The sequence below is a fragment of the Schistocerca americana genome, chromosome 6 (genome assembly GCF_021461395.2).
Source record: "Schistocerca americana isolate TAMUIC-IGC-003095 chromosome 6, iqSchAmer2.1, whole genome shotgun sequence".
Classification (NCBI taxonomy): Eukaryota; Metazoa; Arthropoda; class Insecta; order Orthoptera; family Acrididae; genus Schistocerca; species Schistocerca americana.
Genome location: NC_060124.1, coordinates 464,198,525 through 464,215,548, shown reverse-complemented (window position 1 = coordinate 464,215,548; position 17,024 = coordinate 464,198,525). Strand labels below are relative to the sequence as shown.

General features: G+C 37.6%; 1 protein-coding gene across 1 annotated transcript in view; it reads left to right on the top strand.

Moving 5' to 3' along the window:
* Nucleotides 1-14,660, top strand: part of LOC124619257 (glycogen phosphorylase) — a 157,583-nt gene extending 142,923 nt beyond the window's left edge. Inside the window, exons 11-15 of the mRNA XM_047145522.1 lie at nt 1,495-1,677; nt 1,770-1,895; nt 13,089-13,310; nt 13,793-14,122; nt 14,265-14,660. Of these exons, the coding sequence (XP_047001478.1) occupies nt 1,495-1,677; nt 1,770-1,895; nt 13,089-13,310; nt 13,793-14,122; nt 14,265-14,459 (1,056 nt within the window). The 3' untranslated portion in view covers nt 14,460-14,660. The remainder of the gene's footprint in view (nt 1-1,494; nt 1,678-1,769; nt 1,896-13,088; nt 13,311-13,792; nt 14,123-14,264) is intronic.
* The last annotated feature ends 2,364 nt before the right edge of the window (nt 14,661-17,024 follow it).

Below are 17,024 nucleotides of genomic sequence, written 5' to 3'. Positions count from 1 at the left end.
CCTTTAAACACTCTTCATCAAACCCAAAGGTCCTCCTGAATGTGGAGAGTTACTAATGTCAAAACAATCCTCCTTAAAACAAGAAAACCATTTTCTTCCTGTGCTCTGTCCAATAGAAAGCACAACTGTTCCTGGCTGTCTTCACTGCTGTCACTCCTCTATTGAAATCAAACAGAAGGATATGTTCAAAATGTTCAGATTTCTCCCCTTGGCACTCCATTTTATAGTGTCCACAGCTCCGCTCACTATCCCAAAGTGACGAAATGACAATATGTAAACTCGAGCCACCAGCACACCAACATGAAAAACAAAAATGCTACGAACTTATGTACCAACTTAATATCTAAAGTTACATACATCATAAGGTTGATTTGACAGTATTACTTACAGTATTGCTGTATTACTATAAGTATTTTCATAAGTAAGTAACACCACCCTTATGACTAAATAATTCCGGATACTTTGCCACATTCAGTGTTTGCTCTTGTAAGCCCTCCGGGGATATAAGTATATCACTCAGTATAATTGCACATCATCTGATAGGCATGGGTGGAAGGATACATTTGCCCACTTCACATCACATGCCATAACACTCACATTAGATTCAATGACTGTTGCAAACAACCATGGTTTCACTTGTCAACCAAATGATGTTTACAGCAGACTCTCTGGAGTATCTATTGATGATGATATTGCTTGGTCTTTGTTGATATCTATAGTTGACATTTGTCTAGCATGCAGACCTGTCAGTCTGTCTGATGTGGGACTGTGTCTAATTGAAGGTTGTGTTTTCAGTGAGTGTTTATAGTTGAACCTGCAGACAGTGATTACCAATACTGATGTTCGGTACTGTACTGACCACATGGTATCCATCTCCAGAAGTATTTGGTTTTGTATATTTCCAGAAAAAGCTGGAACTGTTACTTCAGTGATTTAATTGTAAATAAGTCATGATTGATAAAATCTGTTGTTGAAGCAGCAGACATGCAATCCATACGTACTTCAATTTTTGTCTGTCCTGGCACAGCTGTGTGACGACCTGCCACAATGTTACAACCAATCATTAAGAACTGTATACCATTTGATGAAAAGTTGCTAAGTGGCTCGAAATTGGTAATGGTAAAATGAGAAAATTTGTATCACCATAAAAAGTGTATTGTCAAAGTCAGTTAAAGCTCTTAAAAAAACAGTAACTGTCACCACTACCTTGAGTGAATTTGCTGCTGTGTGGGGATGGTGTTTGGGCAGGGATAAGTGAAACTTATTTTACTGGAGACTATTATGATTTCTTATTTTTGTGTTAGATGTGTCCAGAATTAAAAATTAACCTGCACATGACTCTTCCTTAAAATGTTTATCATTTCTAAGTAAATGTAGAAGTTTTCATGCAGTTATTCTAACACTAAGATTGTTGAAAATTTGATTGCACAATTATTTTCTCAATGTCATACAGATTTAAAGCAATGAGTATTTATGTATTTATTTATTCTTTAGAAAATTGGTGAAGACTGGATTGTGCATTTGGAGCAGCTGCAGAAACTAAAGGCATTTTCAAAGGATGCAACATTCCAGCGAGCTGTCATGAAGGTCAAACAGGAGAACAAGCTGAAACTGGCCCAACTGCTAGAAAAAGAGTATAATGTGAAAGTAAATCCTGCTTCAATGTTTGACATTCAGGTATCATTAAAAGAACTTATGAAGTTTCAGTTCAGCAACAAAAATATTTTTACCTTCTTTTGTGACACATGGCTACTCTTTTGTTGCCATAGGTGAAGAGAATCCATGAATACAAGCGTCAGTTGCTGAATTGCCTTCATATAATAACAATGTACAATAGAATTAAAAGGAACCCTAATGTCAAGATCTCACCTCGTACTATTATGATTGGTGGCAAGGTAAGCAATCAGTGAAAAACATCTACTTTTCTATTGTTGATTATGCATATTGTTAGTCTGTTATAACATTAATATTTCTTCTGTGTAAACTAACAATGATCACAACTGATTTCCAGCCATAACTTGTTTTGTTCACAATGGTCATTTGTCCAGGTAGCTCCATTATTTCTCTGTGAAATGTGAATGAGTGTCTTGTTAATGCAAAGGGAAAAATTAGTGCAACATTGTATGATTATGCCTGCCAGACATCTGTTTCCCACTGCTTCTCACTTATCTTGGTCCTAATGTGGCTGTGAAAATATCTTGACCATGCATGATTAACTTAGTTCTTAGTATTCTTTTATAACATTTCATCCCATTCCCTGTCAAGCCACTAAAACATCATTTGATACATTCTTCCACATAAATTGCTTTCTTGTACAGATGTTAGATATGCTGTAGCCACTCTCTCTGGGATATTACCCTAATGCACTTGCCATAAATAATCTTCTCATTCATTTAAAACTTTCACATTGAGGTGTCTTCATAAACTAGTAACTAAGTCTTACGTCTGTTTTCATAGGTAACAGCATAATCTTCCCCTTTTCACTTTCTCTCTATTTGCTTCATTATATTTATCATATAGTTATAATCTAACTAGAATTATCAAATTAGTTTCAATTGTTGCCCCACAATATGGCTCACTCTTTAGTCAGTTGCCTGATGAGCAAGATCTGTATATGTTGACAAAGGTTTCATTGATAAATTGGCTGTTAACAAACTTAAATGATCATGAGGAATGCCAGATAATCCTTAAGAAATGGACAAAAAATCAGCAGAAGCCTCTGCACCTCCTCTAAAATATGGTACTTATGTATAGACCTGATATGCCTACTAAAGTACTGGTATGGTTAATTTGGTTTTTGCTGTTTGAACTCACTAAAAAACCAACTTACACTAAATATTTCTTGGATGTGACAAAAGCTGGCCACACGAGTAGATTTTAGTGATGGGCCACAGACATTTGCGGCAGTTTCTGTGCATTAGTGGAGGCACAACCTTGAGATTGTTACCTTCAGTACTGGAAACTGCTGATTCGTCTTTCAGTAGATACATACACACGGGCAGAGTTTTGCAATGGGCCTCATTCAGCCAAGTCCGTAAGTTTTTGGCGAGCCAGTGGCTGACACAGTACTCTGGCAGATGGCACGCTCACAGCTGCTACCCTGCAATCTTTCTCACATAGTTTCTTTAAAATGATGTTATATAGTGCACTCATTTGCGATCGCATGCACCAGCAATAAAGTTAGAATGAAATACTCATAACGCCCCTCATGTCTCACAAATGGTTTGAGATATCAAAACGGGATTTTGGCAAATGATATTAAGCAAAGAGGAGAGTATGTTGCCATAAGGTAAACAAGTGGAACTTTCTTATCTACCGCAATGCACAATTAACTACAGACTTCTGCAGTAGAATGACGTAATTTTTTGAGGGTCATCAATAGTTGGTGAAATGTGAGTTACTGTGGCTGTGCAACAATGTAAGTGAAGAAATTACTCTTGTATACTTATACCAAGATTTTGACCTGATTTGTCCTCATTTCCTCATTTAATAAACAACTGTTTCAGCGTTCTACCATAATTGCAATCACATTAGGATGTTAGCAAGGTGACACTGTGTAAACCCTGCCTTGTTTTGTCAAAAGAAGCAAATTTTAACTTGCCAACCAGAGACAAGTAGGTGATACTCGAAATTTGCCACAGATGAATGCTTGGTTTCCAGGTGACAGCAAGCTTTAGTTACTACAAGTAAAGTAAAGAGGATAGGCCCAAGACCACATATCTTGTCTGTGAAAACTGACACATGAACAATACACGAACAAAAATGTAAAGAAATAGGCTGTACAGAGAGATGGTTGGAACACTTCTATACGATACTCAAAGTGTCTTATAAAAACTAACAAAAGTGCCAAATGCGGAATACCCCACAAAACTGCAAGCAGAAAACTGGACAAATGTACTGTAAGTAAAATAATCATCCTTTGCAATGCACTCTTTTTTTAGATGCAGATAGCAAGCCAGATTGTAAATATGTTTCTCTAGAAACCACTGATGATGCTTTATTTTAGTAAAACAAGGTGCATTTGGTGACAGAAATACACATTTTACTGTAGTTGCAAAGGCGGATTTAAAATGCCTTCAGTAATTTCAGAAATAATCTCAGAAAGGTTTGGTGTCTTGAAAGAGGCGTAAAAGGGGGGTGGTGTGAGTTGTGTAAACCAACATTATAGTGAGTGCCTATAAAATGTTGCTTGTACAATGTTCATTATGGAAGGCTATTACCCATAAGTATATTATGTGCATTTTTTACTGGTATTATAAATTACTGTATATCCAGAGGAGCCAAATGATTGATGAGTGCCACAGTTTTCTTCCTAGCATCATCTATACTTTCCCTTGAAGGTATAAACTATTTTAAAGTGCATAAATGTACAAGAAATAATAAGACACCTATAAAACACCACACTGTACAACGTGCTTGCAGTAAGACACAGTTGCAACCCCTAAAATCAGTTGCCTGTGGGCAAATTGGGGAGACTAGTTTGGTTGGGCAGGGACTGCACCTTAGAGTGAAATGATGGGTCTCATTTCATTGGGCCAGACCCATCAGATATATTTATGGAATTGGCCCATCACAGAAATCTGCTTGTATGCAACCAGCTAAAATGGGAGGGGCAATTCAGTGCAGATTGAAAGAACGCAGAAAAATATTTTGCTCAAAGAATGTAGAATCTCTTAACAATGCCTACAATGGGAACAGCTCTTCAAAGTGTTACTTTATCATGAGTTCGATATCAGCCAGTACTGCATATTACAATCCATATGATTCAGCAACATGCTTCAGGCATGAGGACATTTCATTGTTCAGCTAATAGAATACAATGAATTGTCTGTTGAAGTTGAAGTCAAATCTGACTGTGAAGTTATCTGGACATGAGTAACCAGCCTTGGTGAACTCAAATTAATAATTGGATGCTTTTACTGGCCACCCGATTCTGCTGTAAGACTTGTGGAACCACCCAAAGGAAGTCCACACTAAGTGGCACATAAATATCCCAATCATGCAATGTTAGTTGGAGATAAATTTAATGTATAGAGAATAAACTGGGACGCCAGTGGATTCACTTCAGGTGGTACAGACAGAGAGTCTTGTGAAATAGTTGTGAATACATTTTCAAAAAACTCTCTTCAGTTAGTTCAACAACCCACATTAAATGGAAATATTTTAGGCCTTGTAGTTATAATCAGACCTGACCTTACCAACAGTGTGAGGCAAGGACTAGTGATTGTGATGTCATCATAGCAAAAATGTGTGCTAAAGTTAATAAATCCATCAAGAAGCCTAGGAGAGTATTTATGGTACAAAGAGCAGATAAGCAGTTCTTGGTGTCGTACTTGGATAGTGAAAAGACATAATTTAGTTTCAGTATGATATATGTAAAGGAATTATGAGAAAACTTTAAATTGAATGTAAGTCTCACCCTGGCGAAACATGTAGTTAGTAAGTGGATTAAGGATGGAAAGACTCAGTGTTAGCAATAAAATGTGGAAAATGCTGAACAAGAAATTTTTTTTTACTCTCGGGTAAAAAAAGAATCACAAGGCACACAACCACTTTCACAACCTTGCTTTGGCAAAAGATCTTTCTGAGAACCTGAGAAGATTCTGGTCCTGCATAAAATCATTAAGCAGGCTGAGGGTTTCTGTCACTCGGCAACCAGTCTTGCGCAACAGAAGGCAATAAAAGAAAACCTGAAGTTTTAAAATTTAATGTTCAAAAAATCATTTACAGAGGAGGATCACATTAACATACTATCATTTGACCATCACACAGATTTCCATATATGGGAAATAGAAATAGGCATCCCTGACATTGAGAGTCAACTGAAAGACTTGAAAGCAAATAACTCCACAGGTCTGGATATAATCCCAGTTTGGTTTTACAGAGAATACTAAACAGCTTTAGTCCCTTACTTAGTTTCCATTTATCAGGAATCTCTCACCCAGCACAAATTCCCAAGTGACTGGAAAAAAGTGCCAGCAATTCCTGTATATAAGGAGGATTTGAGAATGGACCCACAAAATTAGACCCATGTGCTTAACATCAGTACACTACAGAATTATTGAACATATTCTAAGATCAAATATAATTATTTTCCTTGAGACAGAAAAGCTTCTGTCCACAAATCAGCACAGATTTAGAAAGTGTTTTGAAGTGAAACTCAGCTTGCCCTTTTTCCTCAAGATATCCTGTGAACTATGAATGTAGGGCACAGGCAGATTGCGTGTTCCTAGATTTCCAGAAACAGTTTGACACCATGCCTCACTGCAGACTATTAAAAAAGGTTTGAGCATGTGAAATAGGTTCTCTGATATGTGAATGGCTCAAAGACTTCTTATGTAATAGAACCCAGTACATTGTCCTTGATGTTGAGTGTTCAGCAGAGACAAGGGTATCATCAGGAGTGCCCCAAGGAAGCGTGATGGGACAACTCTCATTCTCTATATACAGGCTGACCCAAAAGTCGGTTAACATTTGAAAATGCACTAAAACACGAAACACTGTAGGTAGAGAGGTATAAATTCACACATATGCCTGAATTGACATGGGATTTTATTGAAACCAAAAACAAATACAAAAACTGGCTAACAGATGGTGCTGGACAGCAACACATCAGTGAGGCCGCATGAGAAGCATGTCTAAAATGAGCTGTCATGAGAAACACATGCTGGAAGATACAACATTTATGCAGAATGACGCTCCACCCCATATTCCTACATGTATGAAAGATCTCTTGTGCATATCGTTTGTTGAGGCTTCCATGCTGGGCTGCCATGTCCATTGTGCTTGAGCTCCCAGGCCCCAGGCCTCAATCTGTGTGATTATTGGTTGTGGAGTTGCCTGAAGTTGCAAGTGCACTGCGATCGTCCAACCTTACTAGGGATGTTAACAAGACAACATCTAATGGAAATAACTCACCATACCTGCCGATATGCTATAGAGTACTGTTCAAAAATATTGTCCCTCAACTACAGGTATTGTTAATGAATGTTGGTGAAATGTTAAGCATTTGTTATAAGGAGCAACACCTTTGCTACATATTAATTGTTGTGCTAATTATTGCTTTTGTATCATCTGAAGTGCCATCTCTTGGCTGTTTCATGTACATTTTTGGTTTTAATAAAACCCCATATCATTTCAAGCATGTGTGTCAATTTTTACCTCTGTACCTACATTATTGTGTGAAGAATTGAATTTTCAAATATTAATGAACTTTTGGGTCACCCTATATATAAATTATCTGAGGACAGGATGAGGAGCAATCTGTGTCCCTTTCCAAATAATGCTGTAGCATATGGAAAAGTATTGTTGAATGAGTGTAGAAGGATACAAGATGACAGACAGAATTTCTATTTTGTGTGATGAATGGCAGCTTGCTGTAAATGTAGAAAAATCTAATTTAATGAATGAGTAGTAAAAACAATTCTATAATGCTGAAATACAGTATTAGTGGTGTCCTGCTTGACAAAGTCGTGACAGTTAAAAATCTAGATGTAATGTTGCAAAGTGATATGAAATAAAATGAGCGCTTAAGGACAGTAGTGGGGAAGGTGAATGGTCAGCTTTGGTTTATTTGGATAATTTAAGGAATGTGTAGCTCATCTACAAAGGAGACCACTTACAGAGCAATTGTGCAACACTCTTGAGCAATGTTTGAGTGTTTGGGACCCCACCAGATTGTATTAAAGGGAGACATGGAAGCAATTCAGAAGCAAGCTGCTATATTTGTTACCAGTAGGTTTTGTCAACATGTGAGAGTTGGGGAGATGCATTGTGAACTCAAATTGGAACCCTTGGAGAGAATACAATATTCTCTTTATGAAGCACTGTTGAGAAAGTTTAGAGAACAGCCATTTGCAGCTGACTGCAGAATGATTCTGCGGCCACCAACATTTATTTCGCTTAAGGACCATGAAGACAAAGGCAGGAAAAATTAGGGCTCATGTGGAGGCATAGGAAATTAAGCATCTCCTGATTGAGTCATGGAAGTTTGATGATAACATTTGCATTCACCATGCATATAGTTTCATAAATAAGGGAGCCAGCATACTATTCTTGACAGGGCTTTCAAGTAACCACCTAGAAACTAGCCAAAGACTGGCAGTGCACCATACCAGTAGTTGTTCACATTTTGAATGCCGTGCCTACTCCAAATATATTTCTGTCAGTTGTACAAATAAACCCATATTAACCTGCATTAGTTGCACAATGCTTAGTACCATCAGTAGTCACTGTGGGCTTTTAGTCCACTTGGCGATAAATACAAATTTAAAAGTGCAAATCAACAAAGTAAATGAGAATATGCTGTTTATTATGTTTGATTTTAATGTACTAAGTACATACCTTTTATAAAGGTACATTTTTTTCTGTCCACTTCCACTGAAATACTAAGTCTCCAAATATGTTACAATATTTGTGTGGATATGAAAAAGATGTTTAATAATATCGTAAACAGGATGAAAGGCACACATTCGTTCAACAGTTCTTTCAGTTTACACAGTTCAGTCACAGTCCTCTGTTTTTTAAAGATTCTGAACAAATAACACATGCATGTTCCAAACACAGATATTTACTCATTAGCAGCAGCTGTACCTGGTAGGTCTGTTCTTTCTCCTGTTTCAGTATACACAATGTCCTCTCTGTTTGTTACCATAGTTGGTGGGCCTTGCTTTCACCCCAATTTGGAAAATTTCACAAATCCTTGAAGGAATCTTAGACAGTATGGTACTCATGGCAGTTCGGACTCACGTGTGTTCTGTAACAAGCTCATAAGACAACTGGTGCAGAAGATCTCTTTGTGGAGAGCAGCTGGCTGGGTTGTTGGCAGCATGAATCACTAAAGAAATGATGCCTTCAGCATTAAGTAATGAATAAAATATGACCATAGGCCATCAGCAAGTGTGTCTTGCACAGTTTTAGACAGCACACAACTTTTCACACATGTCTATACCTCCTTTCGTCTTGTTACACATGACTATCATTTCTGTTTTGCCTGTCTCTTCATCAGCACTCTCATCATGGTGGAGACCGGATAACTGTTCAAGATTTTTGCCTTTCTTAGGAGTAGATGTTACAAGACTGCAAGATTTTCTGAACGCAAACATATTTGAACCCACTGAATGCTTACTTGGCTTTGTGAATTCACGTGGCAATTCCTTTTTGTTTTTTCATGTGGTTCCTGATAAAGTTAGCCAAAAATCTTTTTTCAGTGTTTCAACCAGCTGAAGATTGGTAAACCAGTTATCCACTGTGATATTCCTGTGAATTCCTTTGATGGAGGTAGACAGTCTCTGAGCTACAGCGACTTACATAATATGACCCCTCTGGTTTTGTTTCAACATATACTTCCATATCAAGGGCATAATACATTTTGACCTCAGAAAGGGCAAATATTTTTATTGCGTATTTGTTCGACTTGCGGGGTATATACAGTCTAAACTGACAATTGCCTCAAAATGCCTCTAACTTCTCCTAGATTGTGAGGTATTGAAAGGGAGTGTATGCTGTTTTGCAATTCTAGACAAAAATGTCAAAATGTTTCGTATTGGAGTTAACTTGTCATATTTCAGTCTTTTGTCTCTTGCCAAATTGCAGACAGCTGAGAAGGAAGCAAAATCTAGACAGTGACATGGTGACCCTGAAAATTTCTACCTCTGTGTCATCAATCTTCCATAGATTGTCTGCATTTGGATGGTTAGCCTTCATCATTCCAGCCAAATGCAGTAAACCTATTGGAGCTTGAATTTCACTTGCACTCGTAGCATTGCAGTCCCTGTCTCTGGAAAATTTACCCTTCTGGGGCTCAATAAACAGGCTTGTCTTTCCTGTTATTGTGCTGATAATATCATCACTAAAAAAATGCTTCCAAATTTCAGTTGGTGTTTTCAGATGTTTTAGAGTAGACTTTACACCAGGAACATGGATTATGATATTTTCGGACATGGTTCTAACATTTTTGGAAGGTTCATGTTTATTCCATTTTGTAACCTGATCTTTTCCAACATACACTGGATCATTTTTGATATTGTCAATAGTGTCTTCACCATCGGACATCTCGTGTTCTGTATGAGAATTTTCAGGTTGCTCCTATGCCTTATCTACACTTTCTTCACATCTATCATCAAAGTCACCTTCATGATCGCTCTCTGCCAAAACCTCAGCAAGCAAGTTTCTAATTCTTTCAGACTTTTTCATGTGCAACCATTCTGTAAAATAAATAAATAAAGTAAGTAGCTAACCTGAACCTAACAAAACAATGTAACTAACAGAAAGTAACACTGCAATAATAAGAAACCTCTTGAAAATTAACAATAATATGCCAATAGTAGCATACCTTTTACTATTACTCAGGTAACACCATTGCTTGCACGGGACTGTGAGTCCATAATTGTCAACCATTCCACCACCACTGCTTCAGTCCAAATGACACAAAGGCATAACATAGTACTGCTGATTGTAGGAAGGTTCACGGATCAAGTGATTCTTAGGTCCAACAAGATTAAAAGGAAAGAAAAAAAAAAATCATCCGTATGGACTGTCAGTCCACACACAACTACTGCAGGGTTAAATAACCAGACTTTTCAGAAGGACTCTGATTCTGATAATACAGCAATGGTTCTTGTTCATTTGTTTATTTTGGATAAAAAATTTACTGTTTCATCTGGCAGACAAACCTGTAAATTTTTTATTTACGTGTGTGTCACATCTAGGCAAAAATCTTGAGCTTTCTCCATCTTCATCTGGAGCAATTGAATGTTGTGACTGCTGTCACATTGACCATTTCCAGCCCACTGACATATCAGTTCTGTAACATTTGTATCAAGGATGAAGACCAGCAGTACAATATGGCTGTGAGATATAACTAACACATATGGTGCACCTCAAAGACCTGAATAATTAAAAGATTTAGCAAGAACAGGCATTTCCATTTAATCTTGGATGCTGTCAGTGGCATCATCTACTACTATACTTTAAATATAGGACTACAATACAGCCAGTTAGTCTTTAGAGCTGTCAGCGAACTTTAAATGCAATCTTTAATGCTGTCAGCCAACTTTAAACTGTATATTCTGATGATGCTCTTGTACATTTGAAGAGCAAAAAAAGTGCAACTTGTGGCTGTTATTAAAAACTTAATTAAAACATAGGCAACGTATTTTATGAATCTGATACTTATGTAAATCGTGTTATTTGAAGTACACTGGTGTCCAAAATTGAAGCACAAATGGAAACTTTGCAAGGTTGCATTTACTTTGCCAGGAAACAGTTTAAATAGATGACAGTAAAGTAGAAATAGTGTAAAGAATACATAATGTAAACAATTGCAATATGCGTAACGGTAGACAAAAATGTTCTTCGTTTTTTCCAACTTAACAGCATTGCTCACACAGTCCAGCAACTGATTGATGTGCACAGTATGGAGTGTGACCACCTCTGGCAGCAACATAGGCCTGACAATGATGGGACATGCAGTGAATGATGTCATCAATCGCATGTTGAGGCAATAACCCGCATTCTTGCTGCAGAGTTGCTTGCAAGTCTTGGGGAGTGGTTGGTGTATGCTGACATGATGTAACCTGTCTCCACAGTGTATCCCATGGGATTCAAATTGGAAGAGCTAGCAAGCCATGCTATGCATACAATATGTCCAATTTCCAAGACATCATCAGCCACCCGTGCTCAATGAGGTCGAGCATTGTTGTCCATCAGTACAAAGTCTGGGCTCACAGCACCTCACAACAGCAGCACATGAGGTCCCAAGATCTCATGATACCTGACAGCAGTTAAACCTTGCCGATTCACCCGTACAATTTCCTCAAGACCTGTTCGAGTGGTAAACATAATCCTTGCCCATGCCATTGTGGACCCTCATCGATATCAATTTGTTTCCACAAATTTTGGGTCTCAAAATAGTGTTCCACATTCCTTCTAGAGGCAAATCGATTGAGAATCACTCTCCAGACCATATCAGGACTCACCTGTGAAAGAACATTGGCTCGTTCTTCAACCGTACAGGTGGCATGTTGACAACTCCCCTCTAGATGTTCCCTCCTGAGAAGACATGTCAAAGGTACATTCACAGCAAGTCTCCGACAATAAAGGCCACTCTGCCAAAGCTTCCTCTACACCGTATGCCTCGATCCAACGTGTCCAGAAAATGCTGCGAGATCAGATCCCAGTTGTTGTACAGTACTAAGTTGGTACTGTTGTGCCCTTACAACCAAGTAACAGTCCTCTCTTTCTGATGTCACACATGGTCAGCCCTGCCCGGGTCTTTGGGATACAATTTTGGTCTCTCAAAACTGTCGCCACATCCAAGACACAACAGAACGATTCACAGTAAGCCATTGGTCCAAATCAGTTTGCAACTGTCCTACTTCCTTTCTTCCTATGGCTTTCCAGTGGAGAGAGTCTGGTACGTGTCTTTTCTGTACCATCCTGCACCATCTGTGACTCAGTACATTGTGATTGTGGACAGGTACTACCCCGTTTGACGGGTGCCCTGTTGTCATCGCTCGCATGGTTATCCGTTGACCAGTGTGCCATCTTCAGTGCAGAACATGATTGTAAGGACATTTGTTGATAGTTGGTATGATTATATCATGACTTGGGCACAGAACGGGGAAATAGTGGTTTGTTGCTTCAATTTTGGACACCAATGTGTATTTATTAGTCACGTCTGAAACATAAATGGGCAACACAACATTTACAAGTACAGCTTCTGCTTAGTTATATCATTTACACCCAGTGTCCATCTATATGAATGACAACATCATTTTCACAAATGAAATATTTGCAGTAAAGCCATTACTTCATGTGTGTAAACAAATAGTTTATTACACTTACTTATGTGGTATGTGGTGATAAAAGAATGGGGAAGCTCTGAGGTACACGTTCCTAGAAATATAACTTCTCTATGATGTATTTCTTTGTTCAAATATGAACCTGAGAAAGATACCAAATGGGGAAAAGAAGATTTATTTCTGCGCAGTTCATAAGATCTTTAAAAAAAAGTCATTGAACATGAAACCAAAAGAGTATGTAAACTGTTCCATCTTGTGAACTCTGCTTTTGTTTGTTTTTCATAGGCTGCTCCAGGTTATTATATGGCAAAGAAGATTATCAAACTAATATGCAGTGTTGGTAATATTGTGAACAATGATCCTGTTATTGGTGACAAACTAAAAGTGATCTTCCTGGAGAATTATAGGGTGACTCTGGCAGAAAGAATAATGCCAGCAGCAGATCTGAGTGAACAAATCTCCACAGCAGGCACTGAAGCTTCAGGAACCGGGAACATGAAGTTCATGGTAAGTGTAGACAAAGTACAGCAATACACCTACCCCAGTATGACTGATTAAGCATAAAGAATGAAGTTCGAAAATGACAAATAGAAGGCTTTTATTTTCTCATTATGTCAACCCTGTTAAATTCTCACAGTTGATGGACATGACTTTCGCCTTTTAGATTGTATTAGGAGGTTTCATTGAACTGTATGAGTAAATGTCAAATTATAGTGCGAGTGGCAATCGTGCCAATTTTTAATAGCATAACATACAGCTGGCCACAGCACTGTTAATTCAAGTAGTTCTATACCAAGATGTAACCAGAACAGTGAATAACTGAATAACGATTCACATGTTTCAGAGCGTAAAATATCTTTTCACCATCACTAATATATTTCTGTTCAAACTCACCATTGATTTTATCCATAAACAGCTGTAAAGTTGTATGTTTGTGTTAAAGCAGGCCAAAATAATCCATTATATTGTGTACTATTTTCATTTTCTAGTTGAATGGTGCTCTCACAATTGGCACATTAGATGGTGCAAATGTAGAAATGGCAGAAGAGATGGGCCGTGATAATATTTTCATCTTTGGCATGACTGTTGATGAAGTAGAAGAACTGAAGAAGCGTGGCTACAATGCTTACGATTACTATAATAGTAACCCTGAAATTAGGCAGTGTATTGATCAGATACAGAACGGTTTCTTCAGCCCAGGCAACCCTGATGAGTTCAGAGATGTTGCTGACATGCTAATGAAGTATGACAGGTTCTATTTGTTAGCTGACTATGAAGCATATATTAAGTGCCAAGAAAAAGTTGGTGAAGTGTACCAGGTATGTGACAGGCTTGATACACTTAAAAATCTCTTCAAGATGAAGATACTATGTATGAAAACTTAACGTATCATGACTATAAATCTATGTTTCTCGGATTATCATTGTCACCATTGTTGTTAATTCACTGTTCTGTTCCCAGAACCAGAGCAAGTGGACAGAAATGGCAATAAATAATATTGCTTCATCTGGGAAGTTCTCAAGTGACCGCACAATAGCAGAATATGCCAGAGAAATTTGGGGTGTGGAACCCAGTTGGGAAAAACTTCCAGCACCGCATGAACCACGTGAAGAGGATGCTGCCAAAGAAGCACCCTCCAAACAAGCTAAGAAGTAGAATGGCTGCCTCCGGAAAGACCGTTTCTGTGTGGCACACTCTGCTGCTGTGTGCAAGAAATGTTTAGTGCGCTTACTGTAAAGAAAAGAACATTTCTTTGCTGGGCAGGTCTGCCACTGAAAGACTCTTGTGTGTATAAGAGTGCTGACATCATGTAAATACATTGTGCTATTTTCAGAAATAAAAGTAAACTAAATTTAATTTTATTTTTATTTATTTTTGCATATATCAGTAGCATGTTTTAACAGGCTGGCTGGGCATTAAAATTTGGAATGTGTAGAAAGAATGTTTTCAGCTGTCTTCCTCTTACAATACAGCCAATGACAAATTTAATTATAAACTGAATTTTTTAAACAAATATTAAGTATTTTAATATAGTACTTGTATTATTACTGCTCACTGCCAGTATAAGCTCCATGAAATTCAGCCTGCACATGTAAATAATACAATCTTCATCACAATATGAAATAAATGTAATTTTAGGAAACTTCTTGTATTAAATTAGATAAAAACTTATTTACAGAACAATTTTTTTTCCAACAACTCTGTTCAGAAAAGTAATTAGTGATATGTTACAAACTGATACATTTCTATTTTTGTAGGGGTTGTTTTCTATATTCCAGTGAAAATATACTGTTTCATGTAGGTATGGCAGTTTAATAATATATTCTAACAATGGAAAGTCCAGGTAGGATCGTAACAACATTATGAAAAGAAATTCTGATGTTGTTTTAGAGAAATTGTCTACTCATATGTTCTATGAGAAATTAGTGCAAGCAAGCTCTTCCAGTTTTCATTTGATGGTCATTAATGTATAGCAGAAAATTTCAATTTTTTGAAAATTTTACCCTCTAATCCTTCCATTGGCAATGCAATGTCTTAACTACAACAAAAGTGATCCTCCTTTTGCTGAAGCTCATTAGTAAAATTGGGACTACTGCTGCTCAAGCATTTTACAAACCCAGTACAAAGTATGGCTTGGTGTAAAAACACATGAAGTAAGTAAAAAGTTTGAATGCATACTTTGTTATGATTGTCATTGTAATCGCAATGTCCACATGACGGTGGATGTAGTGCTCATTATTGTCCTCTTCCCCTCCCCCCCCCCCCCCCCCCTTCCATACGAAACCTTGAGCAGATACTAGTATTCAACAGTGGCCTGGCCCAGTGCACAGCCTAAGCTCCAACCCTGACAACTCAGGCAACATTGTAACTGCATTAAAAAGTAGAGTTATAATTCTTATTGGTGAAGTTCTGTGCCATTCCATTGTAGTTATCCCATTCAAAATCATGGCATCAACTATGTAAACCATCTTCATCTGTTTTTCCTTTATACTATTCTGTCTTCCACTGTTTCCTAACATTTTGCTTCAATTAAAAAAATATTGTTCACCTCATACCATAAATTTTCATACTGGTTATTTGATCTTGTTTTCAATTCACTATAACGTATGGTAGTACTGGAGATAACATAACTGTACATACTGAATGTAAATGAAGCCATCCTGTAATACATTCAGACATGTGGAACTATTTTATAACAATTAACTTATTCCTTATTTTATTGGGTTTTTGCATGTTAGTAATTTATGACTTGCGTGAATGCATGCTTCTGTTGTACATTTAAGTTATAATACTAATTTTTGTATTTGCTGTATGGAAAAGAGATCTGAATAAAAACATAAAACCAGCATTTGTGTTGTACAAAGGGTCAGTTCAGTTTGCTCATCTAGTGAACATGTATTTTTCAAATAGGACTTCATACGTGCTGCACCAGATGCAGTAAGAAACATAAAACCAGCATTTGTGTTGTACAAAGGGTCAGTTCAGTTTGCTCATCTAGTGAACATGTATTTTTCAAATAGGACTTCATACGTGCTGCACCAGATGCAGTAAGTAGTTTCACCAGAGTGAATGTAAGAGGGAATCTAGGGAGGCCCTCTCCTGAAACTGTTGGACGTGTAGTAGGAATAAATTTTAATAGTCAAGCAGGAAGAGAGAATATGTGCCCTTCAGGCACAGTTAGAGAAGCCGACAAGAACTGAAGAGGCTATGGAGCAGGAGGGTGGAGAAGTAGGAACTGGCAGTAAGGCTATTATAAGAGAACATGCTCAGACAGTTTCATTTTGAATGCTGAGTAATAGATTTATCCAACTTTCAGTCATATGGACAGGAGTATCCTGTAGTTACCGGCGTCACCATTTGATGGTGCCAGTAGATATATCCATAGGTCTGACTACACTAAACATGGTCTGCACCTGAACAGGGGAAGGGATGGTGGGCGAAGCCAATAAGTGACAGTATAGCAGGTGGATTTGGGCTCACTCAAGGCCAAAGCCTGTTGATAATGTGTACAAGGACCAGTATTTTATGTGAATTCAGACAGGAAGTATAACTGCTTGAAGAAGTTTCCTTTAATGATGAAAGAAAGTTCAATAAATAGGGAATGCAAGTCAGAAGGTGGAGTGAGAGTATTTCCTTAAAATATTAGGGGAATTAAAAGCAAAGTAGATAAATTGCTTGTATATATTGACAATTACATTATTTGTATCTCATTGCTATTTA